Genomic DNA, 19,152 nt, shown 5'->3' with positions numbered 1-19,152 from the left:
TAAGTCACTTGCCTTGCATGTGACCTACCAGGTTCCCTCCCCCCCAGCATCCCATATGATACCTTGAGTACTGCCAGGAGTAATTCCTAAGCGTAGAGCCAGGAGTAACCCCTGAGTGTTGCTGGGTGTGACCCAAGAACCAAAACAAAAACAAGAATTGCCATTTTCCTTGTACCTAAACTCTTCAGTCGTCTCCAGAAAATTAAAGCCAACTTGCCAGTTCAGTATCTGTCTTTTAAAAACATAAGCTTATCGGGGGACAGAGCTATAGTACAGTGGGTAGAGTGTTTGCCTTACATGCGGCCTACCCAGGTTTGATCCCTGGCATCCCAAGCACTGCCAGGAGTAATTTCTGAGTGCAGAGCCAGTAGTAACTCCTGAGCATCACCAACTGTGACCCAAAAAGCAAGACATACGGTGTATATTTTCTTTGACCAGCTCCAAGGTCTGTACCACAGTTCTCAAGCATTGACCTTTATGGTCTTCTTCAAAACATTTATCAGAATTAAAACACTAATGCATAGTATTTTTTTAAAATTTCGCTTTATATATTCTATTGTTGGGCTGGAGCGATAGCACAGTGGTTGGGCGGTTGGGTGTTTGCCTTTTACGCGGCCGACCCGAGTTCGATTCCTCTGCCCCTCTCGAAAAGCCCTGCAAGATACCGAGAGTATCGAGCCCGCGCAGCAGAGCCTGGCAAGCTACCCGTGCATATTGGATATGCCAAAGACAGTAACAATAAGTCTCTCAATGAGAGACGTTACTGGTGCCCACTCTAACAAATCTATGAGCAACGGGAAGACAGTGACGTTCTATTGTTTGTTATTTAGATAGGTTTTTATGTATTTTTCCAGGCCCTTATTTCCTTTTTTTAAAAAAAGGGCAATGGGGGGCACATCTACTGGTGCTCAGGGCTTACTCCTGGCTCTGTGCTCGGGGATCACTCTTCATGGAGCTGAGCAGTACCAGAGCTCAAGCAAAGATGTTAACGTGCAAGGCAAGCTCCCAACCAGCAGTTCTGTCTTGCTGGCCCTCTTGTTCCCATTTTTTATAGGAAAAACTCAGCTAGAGCATCGCTGGTTTAAAGTCGCATAGATAATGTGACAGATGGGTTCAAACTCAGTTTTTCTGAAGCACAGAGCTTGCATTATTCATCGGGGCACCTTGGCTGCTTTGGGAATTAAGAAGAGTTTTTATTGGTTTTGTTTCTGTTTTTGTTATTTCAATTTACTCTCCCCTGTTACCTATGAGTTTTTTTTCTCCTCCTTTTATAGGACTGGGAAAAATGTGAGAAAGGAATAGCTGATTCTCTGGAAAAACTACGAATGTTTAAAAAGAAGTTTTCTCAGCCTCTACCAGACAACCATGAAGAGCTTCATGCTGAGCAGATGCGTTGCAAGGTAAATCACCGGCTAGAGCTTTTACCTGCCACTGCCCAGTAACCCCGCTCCTGCTGCAGTAACTCCTTCACAGGCCTGGCCCATCACATTCCTTTACCTGCCTACACACATGTGTGGTTTCCTGGTGGCTCACATTCAGGCTATGATCTGTGGATCGCAGCACACACTAATTTAGGGATTACCATGATTTGAGGACGTGAGTGAAAATGTAGGACCCAATATTCAAAGATATTTGAAGTGATACTCACTTTATCCTATGGACACACTTGCCCACCTCTGACCCTGACACATGTGCTTTCTTACTTTAGGACTCACTTCCCCATTCTGAGAAAATGATCAGTACAGCCATACTTGGTGTGTGGTCTTGACTTCCACTCTGGAGAAACCCGTGTTCCCTCTGGAGTCTCAAGCATGTAGTTGGTATCTAGGGATAATATTATTATCATTTTTTCTTTTTTAATTCTGTACAAATCCAGTGATGGGGTTGGGGGCTAAAGACTGATATGTAAAGGCAAATCTTTATATTGGCATGATGATTTAAAATGTCTGGGAATAGAAATAGATATGCTGCGTGTTCATACACCTGGATGATTTGATCTTTCAGCCAAACATGGCTGTCATGGGACCTTGTGTCCCCAAATACATCACAATGACAAACATGCTCTGCTGCTGGATTTGGAAATTAAAAGGAGACGTTTTTTGTTGTTGTTGTTTCCTGCTTCCTGCTACTCTTCCCCAAATCACCTTCAGCAGCAAAACAAAGCAATTATGTGGAAAATTCAGGCTAAAACCTCATTTGTATAAATTGTCTGGGAAGTTAGCCTCCAACAGTACTGATAATTGCCTTTGGAAATTTGTCTCCTGTATGAAAAGACAAAAAACTAAATTAGCTGGAACCTAAAACCGTCAACAGCCAGCAAAGTACAGGAGTTATATAATTCCCGAAACTAGTCTTCTCATCAAAGCATTGCAAACAAAAAAGAAGTCCACTCATTCAACTATTGTTCTAGGGTTACTTCTTTTTTAAATTTTTTGTCTTAAATTATTCCCCTCAAAGACAGGATACATAACAATTTGAGTAATTTAAATCTTTAAGATCCTACAGAAAATGTATTTAGTCCTTTGTGTTAAAATGAGTAATGGCAGCAACTTATTTTTTTCAGCTGTTATGATATAAATATATATCACAAAATATAGCCACTCAGGACTTGAGAGTGAAAGGAATATCTTGGAGTTTGGGGTATTTAAAAAAAATATATATATATGAACATATGTATATACACACACATACATATATATAAACATGATCAGTAACATTACAGAAAAAGAAAAATTGATTAGAAATGTAGTGAAGTGAAGACCAATGCAGTTCTGATGCATCTGTTCAAAAAGATAGTTTTTAAAAAGTCACAACATGATAACTAGATAGTAGAAGACTCTGGAGGCAGCCCGCTCTTTCATCAGACAAACCGGATGAGTTATCAGCATATATAAGACGTTTGCTTTGCACGCGGCCAACCCGGCTTCTATTCCCAGCATCTCATATGGTCCCCTGAGCATCTCCAGGAGTAATTCCTGGGTGCAGAGCCAGGAGTAACCCCTGTGCATCGCCAGGTGTGACCCATAAAAAGCCAAAAAAAAAAAAAAGAGAGAGAAAGGGAGAGAGAGAGAAGAGAAGCCGATAAAATAGACCTTAAGTCAGATGCTCAAAGAGAGTAGGATGGAAAGGCCACTGCGCGGAGAAGCGACTGCCGGTCCACTTGGGAAGTGGTTGGTGACGGATACCTCTGGGTCATCAGGGATTTGTTTTTCTTTTCCACCCAGGAATTGGAAAACGCGGTGGGGAGCTGGACGGATGACCTGGCGCAGCTGACGCTGCTGAAGGACACCCTGTGCGCCTACATCAGTGCCGAGGACATCGCCATCCTTGGGGAGCGCCTGGAGCTTCTGCAGAGGCAGTGGGAGGAGTTGTGCCACCAGGTAGGAGCCTTGGAGCACAGAGGTGGGGCAGCGCCAGGCGGCTGGCGTAGCACAGGGCTGCGCGAATGTTTGGGCTCATCCCAGCTTCCGCATACGTTTAGAGAAGAACAGCACCAGGTGCATGTGGAGGCTGTTGCAGACGAAGCCGGACAGTCCTGCCAATCTACTTTAGATGCCCCGCCCCCTCCCCACTGGATTTCCCTGGCCCCGCCTTTTACTAGTGGGCACGCTGGATTTTTGTTTTGTTTTAATGAATCACAGTGAGATACAGTTACAGACTTACAAACTTTCGTGCTTATGTTTCAGTCATACAATGATCAAGTACCCATCCGTCCACCAGTGCCCATTCTCCACCATCAGTGTTCCCAGTATCCCCCCCCCTGCTCCCTGCCTCTGTGGTAGGCACATTCCCTTTTACTCTCTCTCTCCATTTGGGTGTTGTGGTTTGCAATACAGGCATTAAGTGGCCATCACGTTTGGTCTCCAGTTCTGAGTTGGCCCTCCAAGCATCCTTGACTTGGTGTTCCCTTCCCTGTCTAAGCTGCCTTTTCCCCCAGCATGTAAGGCCAGCTTCCAAGTCGTGGAGCAATTCTCCTGGTCCTTATCTCTACTATCCTTGGTTATTAGTCTCCCATTCTGTTACTTTATATTCCACAAGTGAGTGCAGTCCTTCTATGTCTGTCCCTCTCTTTCTGACTCATTTCACTTAGTATGATACTCTCCATGTTGATCCACTTATATGCAAACTTCATGACTTTATCTTTTTAATTGCTGCATAATATTCCATTGTGTAGATGTACCAAAGTTTCTTTAACAACTCATCTGTTCTCAGGCACTGGGGTTTTTTCCAGATTCTGCCTATTGTAAAAAGTGCTGCAATGAACATACAAGTGAAGATGTCATTTCTACTATAATTTTTGGGCACACTGTGTTTACGGGGAAATAGTTTTGCGGTATGAGGTGGATCCTTGCGTGTCCTAAACGTAGAAGGAAAAATCCATAATTTTATTTGCAGTTTTGTCCAATTGTGGAGCTGGTTTTGCACATGAAGCACTTGTCACTGCTGTTGGATGATCAGGGTTATTTCCTGGTAATTTATGAGTGTGTGGCATTGTTAGTCTTACTTTGTTCCTTTACTTTATACAATACCTTAACAGAGATGAGTTGGGACGAGGGGGGCTTTGCTCTGGAAACATAAGAGAAAGACAGGGCAGGGTGGGAGTAGGGTGCCTTGGGAAACCATCCAAGCAAAAGGAATAGGATAGATGAAAGGGTCTGAGGAGGTGAGGAGTTTCCTTCCCAGAAGTAGGAGTCTCACTCTTCACATTCCTTCCTGTACATTGATTGCCGTATCAGCCACCTGTTTGTTGGCCACTGGTGCTTGTTTATTCAATGAATCGCTCACAGTAATTGATTATGCATTCCTTGAGCTGGTGCCATCCCGTTTTCAACTGAGTTAAGGTTAAATTCAATCTAGAAGAGTAACAATATAGAGCACTTGTTTTGCATGTGTGAGGTCAAAGGATAGAGGGAATGGGAGAGGGAAGGAAGGAAGGAAAGAAGGAAGGAAGGAAGGAAAGAAACTTCCTTGGGAAATTTTGTGGATTTATATATACATTTTTGTTGGGGTGATTCGAGGATGTGGACCCAACTCACAATCATGTGGGCATCTGCTTTTCTATTGAGCCACATCCCCAGTCCTTGATTATGAATCTCATAAGAGAAATAATCTCTGTTTGATCGGTGTGAAAATAAATAGAGCAGGATTTTTTTTTTTTTTGCGCTGGGAGGGGGTGGGGCTGGCCCATGCCCCGTGCTCAGTGTCTTTGTGCTGAAGAATTACTCCTGGCGGTGGTTTGGGGACCATATGGGATACTGGGAGTCAAACCCAGATTGGCCACATGCTAGGCAAACACCCTACCTATTGTACTATTAGAGCTAGATTTTTCAACAGTTGGAGGGGGCGGTGCTTCATGCCACTCCCAGTAGTGCTCAATTTGGCTCTTCAGGCTGGTGGTTTGATGGAAAGGCCCACGCATGTGGTGCTGCCCAGGCCCCACTATGTTGACCATAAGGGCCTCGCCCTCTGGTGCTCTGGGGCCCCCAGTGGTACACCTGGCAGTGTTTGGGGGACCCGTGGTACTGGGGATAGAACCTGGGTCAGTGTGTTCAAGCCCAGTGTCTAACCCCTCCTTTGAGCTGGATATTTACTTTAAGATTAGCACACTTTGCTTTTATTAGTTGTACCTTGATTTTTTTCAAATGGGGGGGAAATTTCAATCAAAAAGCAAAACAAACAAGCAAAAAAAAAACCCTAAAAAAGAAGCACTGTTACTGAGAAGAACAACAAATTATTAAGCTCGTATCAGAAGAGATAAAAATGTAAGCCAAGTAGGACCTTGGATATTGCAGCAAAATCAAGGCGATGCTTAAACTGAGCTGGAGCCTGGGGAGGCAGGTTGGCCTGAAGCCAGCCTGCAACTGCAGGGGACGCTGCAGCCTGACGAGGACAAGGGGCGAGGTAGATGGAAAACAGACGCCATGGGGAGGAGCAGTGCGCAGGGATAATGGGACCCATCCGAAGCGCCTCCTCAACTCCAAATCAGCTCATCCCTCCAACCCTCTCCTCTCCCTCCTCGCACTTCCTCTAACTCTAGGGATCCCTGTTTCTCTGAAGCAGGGTTTTAAGATGCTGAGTTTTAAGAGGCTCTTGTGTTTTTGTTTTTGTTGATTTGGAGCATACTCACCAGTGCTCAGGGCTTACTCCTTAGCTCAGTGCTCAGAGATCACTTCTGAGGAGGTTCAGGGGAACATATGGGGTGTGCTGGGGCTTGAACCTAGCAAGGCTGTTGCCCTGCCTGCTGTACTATCTTTCCAGCCTCCAGCTTGTGTTACCCGAATTCACTTGACATCCACAAGAAGTTTGTTTGTTGTCAGGAAAATTACGGGACAGTCTTTCCTGCTGATCTGTGTGTAGATCAAAACCCGGCTATGTCTCAGCTCATCTGCAAAAGGAAAACTTTCACTTGGTAGATGTGTGAACAGTGTCCTACAAATAAAAACCTTTGAAAGGGAGTGAGATATTGTGTGGTGATGTAACCAGGTAAATGATATATGTAAAATCAATTTAGCTACCTTCTGGAGAAGCTATATAACTTCAAGGAACACATTGAGAAACTTACATGGCATTTGAGCATATGAGTCACAATACTTGATTCTTTTCTGAATTCTCTAATCCAAAATCCAGCCATGGCCATCCAATACAAGCTGTGGAATTTTACTATAAAAAAAGAATGTTTATATGGAAAGACACAAACATTGGGAAACAGGGAAATGATCACAGCAATCTCATTACTTTTGCTTTGCGCACTAGATATTTGCTTTTCTTAAAAACCAAAAAAAAAGTGTGTGTGTGGGGGAGGGGGGCGTTTAATGCTACATGCTGACTCAACACTTTGCAGTGTGTTACTGGAAATGAAGTAAACTAGATTCCTTTCTCGGGCTTAGGCGACATTGCATGCCTTCAGAGATATACTACTTTGGCTCTTGGCTTCCACCATCTCCTTCCAAACCTGCCATGAACTGCACTGCCCATGTCTTTGCCCGGGTCATTCTTTCTTCCTGACCCAAGTATTCTTTCCCCTCTGATTTTCTAACCCGTCTTCTTTCCAATGCCTCAGCCCCTAAAAACTTCAGGCGGTTTTCAAGATTCTTAGACCTCATAATTTTTCATTTCCCCTGAAGTGCTATTTTCCTTTCGGTTGTTAGACTCCTGTGGCTGTGGCTTGCTCCTTTTTTTCTGCTTCTCTGTCTGTTTGCAATATGATTTCAAAACTTTAATTTGATGTCAAAATGAAGACCGTTTCTTTGTATTTACTGTGCCTAAAACAGCTAAGTATTGAGAGGCTCTGTGAATACTCGGGGCTTTCTAGATATCAGCAATGCTGAGAGCAGCTAAGTAGGCATAAGCACTGTGAATTGTTAAGATGAAGTTTAGGACATTTGTTTTTCCTCTTTATCTAACTGTAAAGTAATGTCAAAGTTTCTGAATAAGCTGAAAGTTAAACAGGCTGATTAGGCAATAATCTTTGCTTTGGGAAATCTGGTACTGCATAAAAATGCTGAGAAAAACAAAGTCCAAACTTTCAGCTACAATATGACACAAAATTGCACACTTCCAAGGCCAGAGAGATATTACCTTCAGTTAAGGTACTTGCTTCACATGCAGCAGACCCTGGCTCACTCCCTGACACTGCATATGGTTCTTTGAGGTCCTCCAGACGTAATCCCTGAGAACAGCTGGGTGTGGCTCAAAACATATTTTACAAAATAACACACTTCCAGTTACAAGATGACATGGTATGCTGCTGACCAAACATTCTCCTGGTTCCTGTAGTTAATAAGACTCTGGTCTACAGTTGAAATTTTCTGAGAATCTGGAACTCAAACATTCTCGCCACTTACGCACGCATAAATTGGGGATTGTGTGAAGTGAAGGCTTCGTGTCTAACCTTACGGCAGCACTTAGCCATATATTTATATCTGATTATCACCCTATAGTCCTTACAGTTGCAGACTATCAGGAGTAAATTGTGTCTCCATAATCCTGAAATGAAAGAAAGAAAGGGAAGCATAAGGCAATAAACTTGCTTAGCAGATTTAGACACAGCTAGGAAACAGTCTGCAGGTAGCATCTGAAAATTGCTGATCCCATGTTATGATGAATTCCTTGCACCTTGAGTGGACATATTTTTCTTGAGTAAAAAGGCAGGAAACTAAATACATCTAGCATTACTAGATACCTCTCTGCTGGATTTTGCAGCCAAACTAAAAGTGTATACCTCTAACGGTATTTCAGTGTAAATAAAATTAAACTACTCTCATAGTTGAACAGAAGGGTCTGGAGAGAATTGTACGGCAATTGTTTTATGACTGTATTAGAGATTAGCTACTCGTTCTTGACTTGGCGTTTCCGGAGAACTTCTACCAAGTATGAAACCACAAGAGGAAATAACTGTGTCTGCATCTCATTTGAAAAGTTAACAATCGTAGTTAAGCTTGACCTTGTTGCTCCGTGAGAGTGTCAGGAGTCGGACTGTACCACCGAGGCAGCTGGTGAGGAGTTAGGAGTAATTGGATGTGTGGAGGAGAAGGAAGTAGAAGCGTATGTAAGTGGAGCGGGCACCTCGGAGTTTGTCTCTCTGAGGATTCTGTTGTCAACAGAATTTTCAAGAGGCTTGTTACGCTGTCTGCCTGTGTACAGTCTTAGCTGGTATTTGTTTTTGTTTCTGTTTTGGTTTGTAGATCTGTGTGTAATTCTCGATAAGATACAAATAGATCATCATTGTAATCACCGGGTGCTATTCAAGTTGTCATGATCAAAATATGTGAAGTGGAAAAAGATGTACTTCCTGTTTAGGTCACCTCACACTCTGGAGGTTTTTGCCAATACTTGTCAATAGTTGCAAAGTTGTTTGTTTCTACCCTGGAGAAAATGTCAATATGGGCTGAACTGTTGAATAATTCAAGGGTTATGAGTGAAAATAATCATACTGTTCACTCATCATGCAACCTAAACAGTGGCTTTCAAAATCAAAAGCAAAATGTCCCCGGTGAAAAATAGGCTGTTGTTTTTAAGCTTCTGGCTTCAATTTGCAAGCAGTGAAGAAAGCTGCTTATTTCTTCTTTTGGTGTAAGTCTCAGTGAACAAATGAAAGCAGTATTTCCAGGGTGTGCAAAAACATTAGCCTTATGGATTCAAGCTGTCTAGTAGAGATTTGGAGTGCATGAGTCAAGGAGAAAAAAAATTACATAACTGGTGACAAAAGTAATGAATGGTAAGTAAAGTGACAGTAATAGTAGTAGTAACAATAGGGAATGGTGGTGGAAGAAACAATGACAGTCGTATGTTAGTGACCAGCCGTAGTTAAGTCACTAGTCTGTAGGTACTGATGCTTCCCTAAATTATTTCCTTGCTTGCATTCCACTATCAGTCTGCTGTGTTTTGGGAATTGGGACTGTGCTTGCATGTAGCACTCGCTTGCTGCAAACAGTAACTACTTGTTGAGTGCATTTGGGGGGAACGAATGAAAGATGAATTCATCCCTGTAGGCTGAAAGGCTTAGAGGAGAATTGCTGGTCACATCGCCGAGTGACAGAGATGTCTTCTGCACCCTGGCATTGCTTGGCCCCTTGGTGCTAATACCATGCTGTGAGCTGGATCAAGCACTGGTGATCCCACCTCCCCCAGGCCGTAAACAAATGCCTCCAATATGAGGAACCTGCATCTTGCCTGTTGTCCAGAATCAGAGTGGTACAAACATTCCAGATAGACAGATTTTTCTCTCATGGGATCATCTTCCCTGAAGACAAGGTTGAGAGAAGTCCTAGAGTTCATTCACACGCATGCCCCCACATACAAGAGAGACTCTAGGCAGCCTGCTAGTCTTCCTGAGCTGCCCAGGACGGAGAATTGCTCTGGACAGTAGTTCTGGTTATGAAACATAATTTCTGCTTGGACATTTGATAAACCTGAGCAAAAGTTTTTAGAGCCAGGGGCCGGAGCGATAGTACAGCGGGTAGGGTATTTGCCTTTCATGTGGTCAACCCAGGTTCAATCCCCAGCATCCCATAAGGTCCCCCAAGCACCGCCAGGAGTAATTCCTGAGTGCTGTGCCAGGAGTAACCCCTGAATGTCGCTGGGTGTGACCCAAAAAGGAAAAAATAAATTAGAGCCAGGGAGCTAGTTACAGGGGTTAAAGAGCATATGTTGCACACTCTGACTGCAGTCGGATTGCCAGCACCGTGTGTGGTCCCCCCAGCCCTGCCAAAGGTGATTCCCGAGCACATCACCAGACAGAAGAAGGCCCTGAGCACTGCCAGAGATGGCAAAACCAAAACTAAACAAAACAAGATGAGTCTACATGTGTGGGATCATCACTAGCTAAGCATTTATCACATTCAGGCTTTGTCGAGCAGATCTATTTTTATCGGGGTCACAGTAGCTGGGAGGAGTGCAAATGTGTTATATGTCTAGGGATACTTTGCTTCACCATCCTCCCTCCCTCCGTTTGGTGACTCATCTCTGGGGTCAGAGGTTCAGGGGTCGTTGTCACCGGACTTTGTCCGCCCCTTTGTTGCTTTACAGACCTCCTATGAGTGAAAGCTTCCGGTATTTGTCTTCCTCCTTTTGACTGACTTCTCTCAGGATGTTTAACTGCTCGCCCTGCGCCTGCTCTGATGTTCTGTGAACAGGAGAGAAAAATAAACCCCATCTTGCAGAGAATTAAAAATCTTAACAGCTCAACAGAATCCACTTTGGTGTCAGAATTCAAAAGAGAAGTAGGGTAGTTGAAGGGATGATCTCACCTTCGGCACTTAGGTGTAGCTTTAATGGTCTATAAATTTCTTTAGAAATTGGTCTCCAAAGCTCTTTAAGCCTTCCTTTTTTTTTCTATGCCTTTCAGTCTCCATGCCCATTAAATTCATTGCCATCTCTATTTGGGGGGGAGGCTCAGAGAAAATACAATGATAAACAGACTTATATCTTAATTGGCAAAAACATCGTGGATTTACTAGTGTCACTCAGACACGTTTTTATTTTAAAATATCCATAATTAACTCAGAAGAATGAGTTTCTGATGGCGGCATTTTAAAATCTATGGGAGGGAATGGGACTCACTGTCTAGGCAGCTGTAGTAGTAGTAAAGACTGAGAGGAATTTTAATTCCCAGCTCATTTTTTTAGATGTAGAATCACAGACGTTGGATTGTGTGAGACCCTGGATGTTATTCATCTAATTACGAATGGATCCAACACTTGGCACAATTGCTAACTAGAAGTGGAGAGCAGCTAACAATAGTTTCTTTTTCATTTTCAGGAGGGAATTGATTTAAAATGCATCAAAAAGTAAGATAGTATAGTAGGTAGGGCATTTGCCTTGCATGTGGCCGACCTGGGTTCCATCCCTGGCATCCCATATGATCTCCTGAACACCTCTAGGAGTAATTCCTGAGTACAGAGCCAGGAGTAAATCCCTGAGCATAGATAGGTGTGACCCCAAAAACAAAGCAGTAAGATGTATTGGTGTCAAAGGAATGGGTATTAAAGCAAAATGATAATAGCACTGCAGTCTAGAGTCTATTATGAATGTTCGCTGTACAGTTTTTTTCAGTTTCTGTGTGTTTGAAAGCTTTCATTATAGTTTTACGATGTGTGATAGAAATGTAATTGAGGAGATGTTTAATGTATAGAAGGAATGGCAGAATGTTTCTGATTGTCGCCATGACTTTGTAGAAGACTATCTGTTAAAAAAAAAAAAAAGAGGAGGGGTCATCTTTCTGACACTTCCATCACATTGCATTTGGGTCATAGTCAATCTCAAGTAGAAATGTCCCTTTGTGTCCCCAACCAACACTGTAAAAAGGAAAAAAAATCAGTACTCTGAAGTCATGTATAATTCTGAGAAAGGTTCCAGATCTAGGGATAAGAAAATTAGATTTATATTTTTTTTAAATAAAGAACTATCATGACTTGATGATGAAAAGACAAGGCAATTGAAAAATGGAGCAAGTCAGGCATCTCGGAAGTGGCCCTCATAGCAGATCTGAGAGTTTGCTAAGTGGGGCGTGAGGGTTCAGACAGGACCTAGCAGTGAAGGGCTGATGGTACTTTGGTGGGTGTGATGTAGCAACAAGGTGTTCTTGAATTCTTAGTAACCACAGTATTGGAATTATAGTGCGTACAATTTTTTTAAATTGGTGAAGGATTTAGATAGATCCCCAAAGAAGATGCACAAATGAACAAGAAACACGTAGAGGATTCTTCATCTCATCAGCTATCAAGGAAATGCAAATCAGAACCTCATGAGCTACCACTTCATTCCACTGGTGTGACGGTCATCAGAAAGGTAGAGAACAGCGACTGTGGATGAGGATATGAAGAAGCTGGATCCTGACTGCCAGTGGGATTATGAAATTACCAAAGCCATCTTGGAAAGTAGTCTGTAGTGCTGCCATTAACTCAGGAATTACTCTCCTGGTAATTACTGTCCAGAAGAAGGGAAACACATATTCACAGAAACACTTGTGTGTGATGGGTAGAATTACTCATAGTAGGTCAAAAGTGGAAACCAACTAAATGTTCGTCAGCAGACAAATAATGTGCTAAGTCCATCTGATGGACTAAATTGACCAATTAAAGGAATCAAACACTGATTCATGCTACCTCATGGATGAAACCTTACATCAAGAAGTGAGTCAGAAAAGTATTGCAGGATTCTCTGTACATGAAATATTTCAAATAGGCAAATCATTAAAGACAGGAAGTAGTTTAGTGTTGGGTGGTGGGTACAGATTGTGTGTGTTGTGTATGTGTAAATTGTTCCAAAATTGTGTGTTTGTAAAACCCCATATAAAAACACAGAATAATATAGATAAATAGGCAAACTATTTGCAAGGAAAGAAGGAAGGAAGGAAGGGAGGGAGGGAGGGAGGGAGGAAGGAAGGAAGGAAGGAAGGAAGGAAGGAAGGAAGGAAGGAAGGAAGGAAGGAAGGAAGGAAGGAAGGAAGGAAGGAAGGAAGGAAGGAAGGAAAAAATTTGCCCCTAGAATGAAGTTGTGAGCTTAGGCTGGAATCATTCTGCTCACACCTCTTTCCATGTTGTTCATTTGCTCCACCCCGCAGAACTCTGAGACTCAGTTAATTCTCCTCCTTCATTCCCTTCTTTCTTCTCCCATCTTTCCCTTTTTCCTTCTTTGATTTCTTGGTTGTTTTTTTTTTTTCATTTTTCTGGCAAAAGTATATTCTTTGATTCTATAACATTTTTACACTGAACTCACTGTAATTTGAAGTTGGATTGTTCAGAAAGTTTATTTTTATAAGTCACTGAGGTAGTTTTTCATTACAGGATGTTCCCAGCATGCAACATTCTGTACATCAGCATCTGTATAGACCGCAGTAAGCTCACCACTAAAGAGTCAAGTTCCATCCTTCCATATGCAGTTTGGCCTGATGTATCCACTCTCCCTCCCTTCCCTTCCTCCTTCCCTCTGCCCACCAGTCTTCTAGTCGAAAGGTTTATTTTCCTTCAATTGATTTCCTCCTATTTCTTTGTTTCTGTTTCTTTGTGAACCACCTTTGAGTGAAATCACACTGGGTGTCATTCTCAGTCTCAGTTACTAAGTGTGATAGCAATGCCCCCTATGTCCATCTGGAGTAGAGCTGCAAATGTCAAGCTTTCACCTTTATTTTGTTTTTCAGCCTGAGCAATTTTCTTGTGTACACAAAGATCTCCATCTTCGCTAGGAGATCTTCTGTGGGTTTGCGTTTAGATTTGTTTTCAGCGCCTGGCTCTTCAGAGGTTTTGCTGCTGCTGTGACTGTGCTGGCCTTTTCTCCTTTGATAAGCTAGGGTATAGGTGGACTCACAGCCGGGAAGTCCAGGGGTCATATCCCACATGTATCTAACAGAAAATCCTGCCATGAAGCCTTGCTGGAGACTGTTTCTTGGCCCTGCACCTCGGGAATCACGACCTAAGAGGATACACAACTGTTTCTTGTTCTGGTCTCCAGGTTCTTAAGCTACATCTGGCGAGCCCATATGGGGTCCCTGTAAATGAATGTAGTGTTCATGCAGAAATTGGCAACGGTGAAAGGTCCCTGAATATGCATCAACCCCAAAGTACTTCAAATCAAACCCTGTCGTGAGTCTAAAGTATTTCTGGCGGTGCTTGTCCATGTTGCCTTTCTCAGGCGCAAAGGGAAACATTTCCTGAGATGGGAAGCCTTTAAGAGGCCCTGCTTGATGACTGGATAAAGAAATCCTGGTCTCTGTTCACCAGAGAATGCTACTTGGCTCCAAGAAAAGATGAAATCATACGATTTAGGGGGTGGAGCGATGATACAGCGGGTAGGGCATTTGCCTTGCATGCGGCAGACCCAGGTTCTATCCCCGGCATCCCATATGGTCCCCCCAGCACCACCCGGAGTGATTCCTGAGTGCAGAGCCAGGAGTAACCCAGGAGCATGGCTGGGTGTGACCCAAAAAGGAAATCATACAATTCAGTGGCCTGTGGGTGGGTCTGGAGTGTAGCAAGCTGAGTTAAATGTGTCAGAAAGAGAGGGACGGAGTCAGAATGATCTCCCTCATGTGTGGGATATGGAGAACAAAGAGTGAAAGGTGACTGTCCCGAAAATGAGATTCCACTGGTGCGGGAGGGATGGAATGGGTTGGGGGGACAGTGTGAGGGAGGGGGTGGTATTGTAACTTTGTAAGCATGAAGCCCTGTCACCAACAGTGTTGTTCGTCATGGTGCCTAAAATAATATATACTTTTTTGAAGAAGCTGCATTATTCCCTTCACCTGGCAGGTTTACTTCTTTCCTCAATTCTCCTGTCTTCCTCTTTTTCAGCTCTCCTTACGACGACAGCAAGTGAGCGAGAGGTTGAATGAGTGGGCAGTGTTCAGTGAGAAGAACAAGGAGCTTTGCGAATGGCTGACTCAGATGGAGAGCAAAGTTTCCCAGAACGGCGACATCCTCATTGAGGACATGATAGAGAAGCTGAAGAAGGTACCAGTCCTGGCGCCCAGCGTTCTCCCGCGGCACAGTGCTCATGTCTGCTTCACTCTAGAACGGTAGCCGGTCTAACCCATAGTTGCCTACTCGTGCAAGGAGCTTTCTTTCCTTTTCAGTATGAAATGAACCGCCTTGTAGAGTCCTGTAATCACATACAAAGCTCAGGTGATGTTTTCAATTGGTGCTGAAAAAGAGTGTCTGCTGATAATGGTCACTGTTTGGAGAATGTAGTTTCCTAGTCAGTAGGACTCCTTGGCTGTGTAGTACTTTCTTTTTATTTATTTTTTTTATTTTGTTTTTAAGTTGTTTCTTGGGAGTTCCCAGCAGTGCTCAGTGCCCTGGAGCTAGTTCCTGTGCTGGCAGGGGCTGCTGGCAGTGCAAGGGAGATGGTCCCGTGGCTCGGAGGGAACCAAGGGCCTTCCGGGCTACTCATCTGCTATTTGAGCCACATCCCTGGTCTTGTTTCTTGTTTTTGTTTTGCTTTTTTGGAAGAGGTTTACGATCGAGCAGGGACAGAGAGATGGTACAGGTGGGAAGGCACTTGCCTTATGTGAGCTTGTGACAGCTGGCCGTGACCCTGATTTGAATCCCCAGTACCACGTATGGTTCCCCAAGCACCTGGAAATCACTGATGCGCACAGAGCCAGGACTAGCCCCTGCACAACTCTGGGTAGCCCAGGCCCCTACCCCTACCAAAAGGGAAAAAGAGGTTGTACAGTCAATGAGCTGCTATTTTTTTTTCAGTAAAACATAATTTATAGATAGTTACAGGAGCAAAGAGTTATCTGAGAGTTTTCTATTTTGCTTTGTTTTGTTGTTTGCTTATTTGGGGGCCACATCTGGTGGTACCCAAAGCTTACTCCTGGTTCTGCCCTCAGGGTCACTCCTGAATATACAAATATTAACAGTGTTCCTTTGAATATAAAGTAAGGTATTGAATTTTGAAAAGAAGTCTATGAATTTGCTTCTTATATCTCTTTTGTCAAGGAAAATAATGCCAAGGTGGTCATCTTGACAGCCTAGAAAGAAGCAATGAATAAATAAACTGTAACCAGATATGGCTGTACAAGCACTGACATGCAAAAACATTTCAGTTAAAAATAATACACAAGAATTATTTTATTATAAATAATAGTTTAGACAGAATAATTTCTTTGAATTTAGCAATCCTCAATCAAATCATATTAAATTTGTGGTGAAATATTAGAACTATGAATAAGTATACCCTAGTTATTGATCTGTAGACCCTAGTGTGTGGAAATTGCATAAGAAGGCAGATGGGACACGGTGGTAGGGCTAAAGAGATAGTATAGTGGGTAGGGCATTTATCTTGCATACAGTTCACCATGGTTCGATCCCTGGCACCCCATTTGCTTCCCTGAGGCAGCCAGAAATACTCCCTATGTAAGGATCACTTACTCAGGAAACCAGGAATAAACCCTGAGAATAGCTGGGCGTGACGCCATAACAAAAACAAAAACAAAGAAGACTAGTTAGGGATGTTAGAGCTGAGAATTCTCATCCTGCGATAGAATAACATCTCACTGGATCCCTTGGACCCCACTTGCTTAAGCTGATTTGTGGAGTCAACCTGTTTCCACCGTGACTTCAGATCAGAATAGGTTCAATATCCATCTCCTTTAATATCTTTTTCATATATTTCGATTATTTTTTCTCAGGAAACATACGCTGCTAACCAAGAAAGACAAGACTGACAAAGTTGACTCTAAAGATTAAATCCTGATTAGGGAAATAACATACTTTGCATGTGGGAGGAACTGGGTTTGAGTTTGGCAATGTCTGGTTGTCCCCCCGTCCCACCTCAGTACTGTCGGAAGTTACTCCTGAGCACTACTTGGTGTGAGGGAAAAAATATTAAGTCTTGTCATTTAGTCAAGAAAAAGAGAGCATCATGGAAGGTGAGGATGAGGAGGTGTTTGTTCCTGCTACTGTCACTGCATTTAGTGGCCTTTCTCCTTTTCAAAATTGTCTTTTCAAGGAATTTGAGCAGGAACTGAGTAAATGAAAGTCAATAACCCATTGATCCTTTAAGTCTAGTAACTGCTATTATTGAGAATTTATTTGCTGCTGAGTTATGAATTGTGTAATACTGACAGTCCATAATGGATGCCTTTCTAGAATAAAGATACTATCCTAAAACATTGCTTACAAATAACAATTGATATGGACTGGAGTGATAGCACAGTGGGTAGTCTGTTTGCCTTGCACGTGGCCAACCCGGGTTCGATTCCTCTGTCCCTCTTGGAGACCCCAGCAAACTACCGAGAATATCCCACCCAAACAGCAGAGCCTGGCAAGCTACCTGTGGCATATTTGGTATGCCAAAAACAGTAACAGCAAGTCTCACAAAGGAGACATTGCTGGTGCCCTCTCAAGCAAATTGATGGACAACAGGACGACAGTGCCACAGTGCTATACATGTATATATGTCTATAAATGTATACATGTCTATAAATATATGCATCCCTAATGTATGGAAATTACATAAGAAGGCAGGTACTGGGACTGGTAGGGCACTTGCCTTGTACACAAGCACTAAACATTCATATATTTATATGGCATCTATCAACAACAAGCATCTTGGCAACTGTTGTATAAAGAATAATTTTTATTTTGTTTGGGGGAGTTATATTGGCAATGCTTGGGACATTCCTGGCTCTGCACTCAGCAATTTCTCCTGGTGGTGCTCAGAGGACTGTTTGTGATGCCGGGGATGGAATCCAGGTTAGGCAGGTGCAAGACTAGCACCTTCCCTGCTTTGCTATTTTTCAATCCCCAGAAATAATTTTTGTATGCATGATATCAGGGACTTCCAGGAAGAGGTATAATTTCCAAGCATTACAATCCTTCAAATGTTGTGTTTCCTGTCTATATATGCTCATTTTTTCAGAAGCCCATGTTTAATAAATAGGAAGGTATTTTGACTTATTTATATATTTAGTTTTATTGAGGGGGGGTGGTCACAAGCAGTGATACCAAGGAAAGATAGGGCCCCACCGGCAGTTCTTGGCCAGACAGACCAGTGGATCAATGCCGGGGCCCAAGGGTGTGGTGCTGCTCTGTCCCTGAGGGCCTGGGGTTTACCCATCCCATCCCAGTGGTGCTTGGGGGCCTTTCAGGCTACATTGACATTCAGAGCCAGAAATGTAGGGTCGGGGGTTGAACCTGATTTAGGTGTGTGCACCCTAGCCATTATACTGTCTCCTTCTCCATCCCAGTCGCCTTTAAAAGCACCAACTAAGAAACTTAGTCCTGAAGTCTAGTGAGTGACTGAAGACACTGACCGCATGCTTGGCTTGCGGCTGCCCCTTGTTTCATCCCCGGCACCCCATTATCCCCCAGCACCTCTGAGTGTGACCCAATAGGAGAAATGTTCATTCTGGCTCCTCTGTATATCCTGAGAATAATCAGTGCTACTAATTGGTATATACGTGACCTTTCAATATTCACTGACGTGGGGCTGGAATGCTAGTACAGCGGGGAGGGCATTTGCCTGGCTTGTGGCCGACCCGGGTTCGATCCCCAGCATCCCATATGGTCCCCCAAACACCGCCAGGAGTAATTCCTGAGTGCAGATCGAGGAATAACCCCTGAGAATCACTGGGTGCAACCCAAAAAGCGAAAAAAAGATTCACTGATGTTTCCATGCCAGAACTACACCCAAGCAGTCAACTTCTATATTAATCTTGTTTCTACTACGCCTGGCTAACTGCATGAAGATAAGCTTTCTCTCCTCTGATTGCTGTTCATTATGCAGGATTATCAAGAGGAAATTGCTGCAGCCCAGGAGAACAAAATCCAGCTCCAGCAAATGGGAGAGCGCCTGGCAAAGGCCAGCCACGAGAGCAAGGCGTCTGAGATTGAGTACAAGCTTGGAAAGGTCAATGACCGCTGGCAGCATCTCCTGGATCTCATGGCGGCCAGGTACAGAGGGTCCCGGGCCAAAGGGCACCTTGGCAGAGCAGAGCATCCACTCCCCCCATTCGTTTCAGCCAAAGCTGACCCACTCCATATTTGTCTTCGTCAGCCACCTGCTTGCCTGTGAGGGCTGGACTCACGAGCATCCCGTGCTCTTTCTTACTTCATAGCCTTGCCCGCATTGAGCTGTCAGTGAGAAAGTCTTATCCAAACAAAATGCATTCCCCAGAGAAAAATCTCAACTCGAGGGCTTTCCTGC

At 43.5% G+C, this 19,152-nt stretch overlaps 1 protein-coding gene across 17 annotated transcripts in view; it reads left to right on the top strand.

The window, feature by feature from the left end:
- Positions 1 to 19,152, top strand: part of SYNE1 (spectrin repeat containing nuclear envelope protein 1) — a 561,745-nt gene that overhangs the window by 469,741 nt on the left and 72,852 nt on the right. For all 17 annotated transcript variants that reach the window (XM_055134197.1, XM_055134196.1, XM_055134206.1 and 14 more), the window contains 4 exons: positions 1,275 to 1,400; positions 3,225 to 3,380; positions 14,790 to 14,948; positions 18,733 to 18,899. In XM_055134197.1, the coding sequence (XP_054990172.1) occupies positions 1,275 to 1,400; positions 3,225 to 3,380; positions 14,790 to 14,948; positions 18,733 to 18,899 (608 nt within the window). The remainder of the gene's footprint in view (positions 1 to 1,274; positions 1,401 to 3,224; positions 3,381 to 14,789; positions 14,949 to 18,732; positions 18,900 to 19,152) is intronic.

The sequence above is a fragment of the Sorex araneus genome, chromosome 4 (genome assembly GCF_027595985.1).
Source record: "Sorex araneus isolate mSorAra2 chromosome 4, mSorAra2.pri, whole genome shotgun sequence".
NCBI classification, from domain to species: Eukaryota; Metazoa; Chordata; class Mammalia; order Eulipotyphla; family Soricidae; genus Sorex; species Sorex araneus.
Note: the sequence above shows the minus strand (reverse complement) of the source record. Positions and strands in the feature narration are given on the sequence as shown.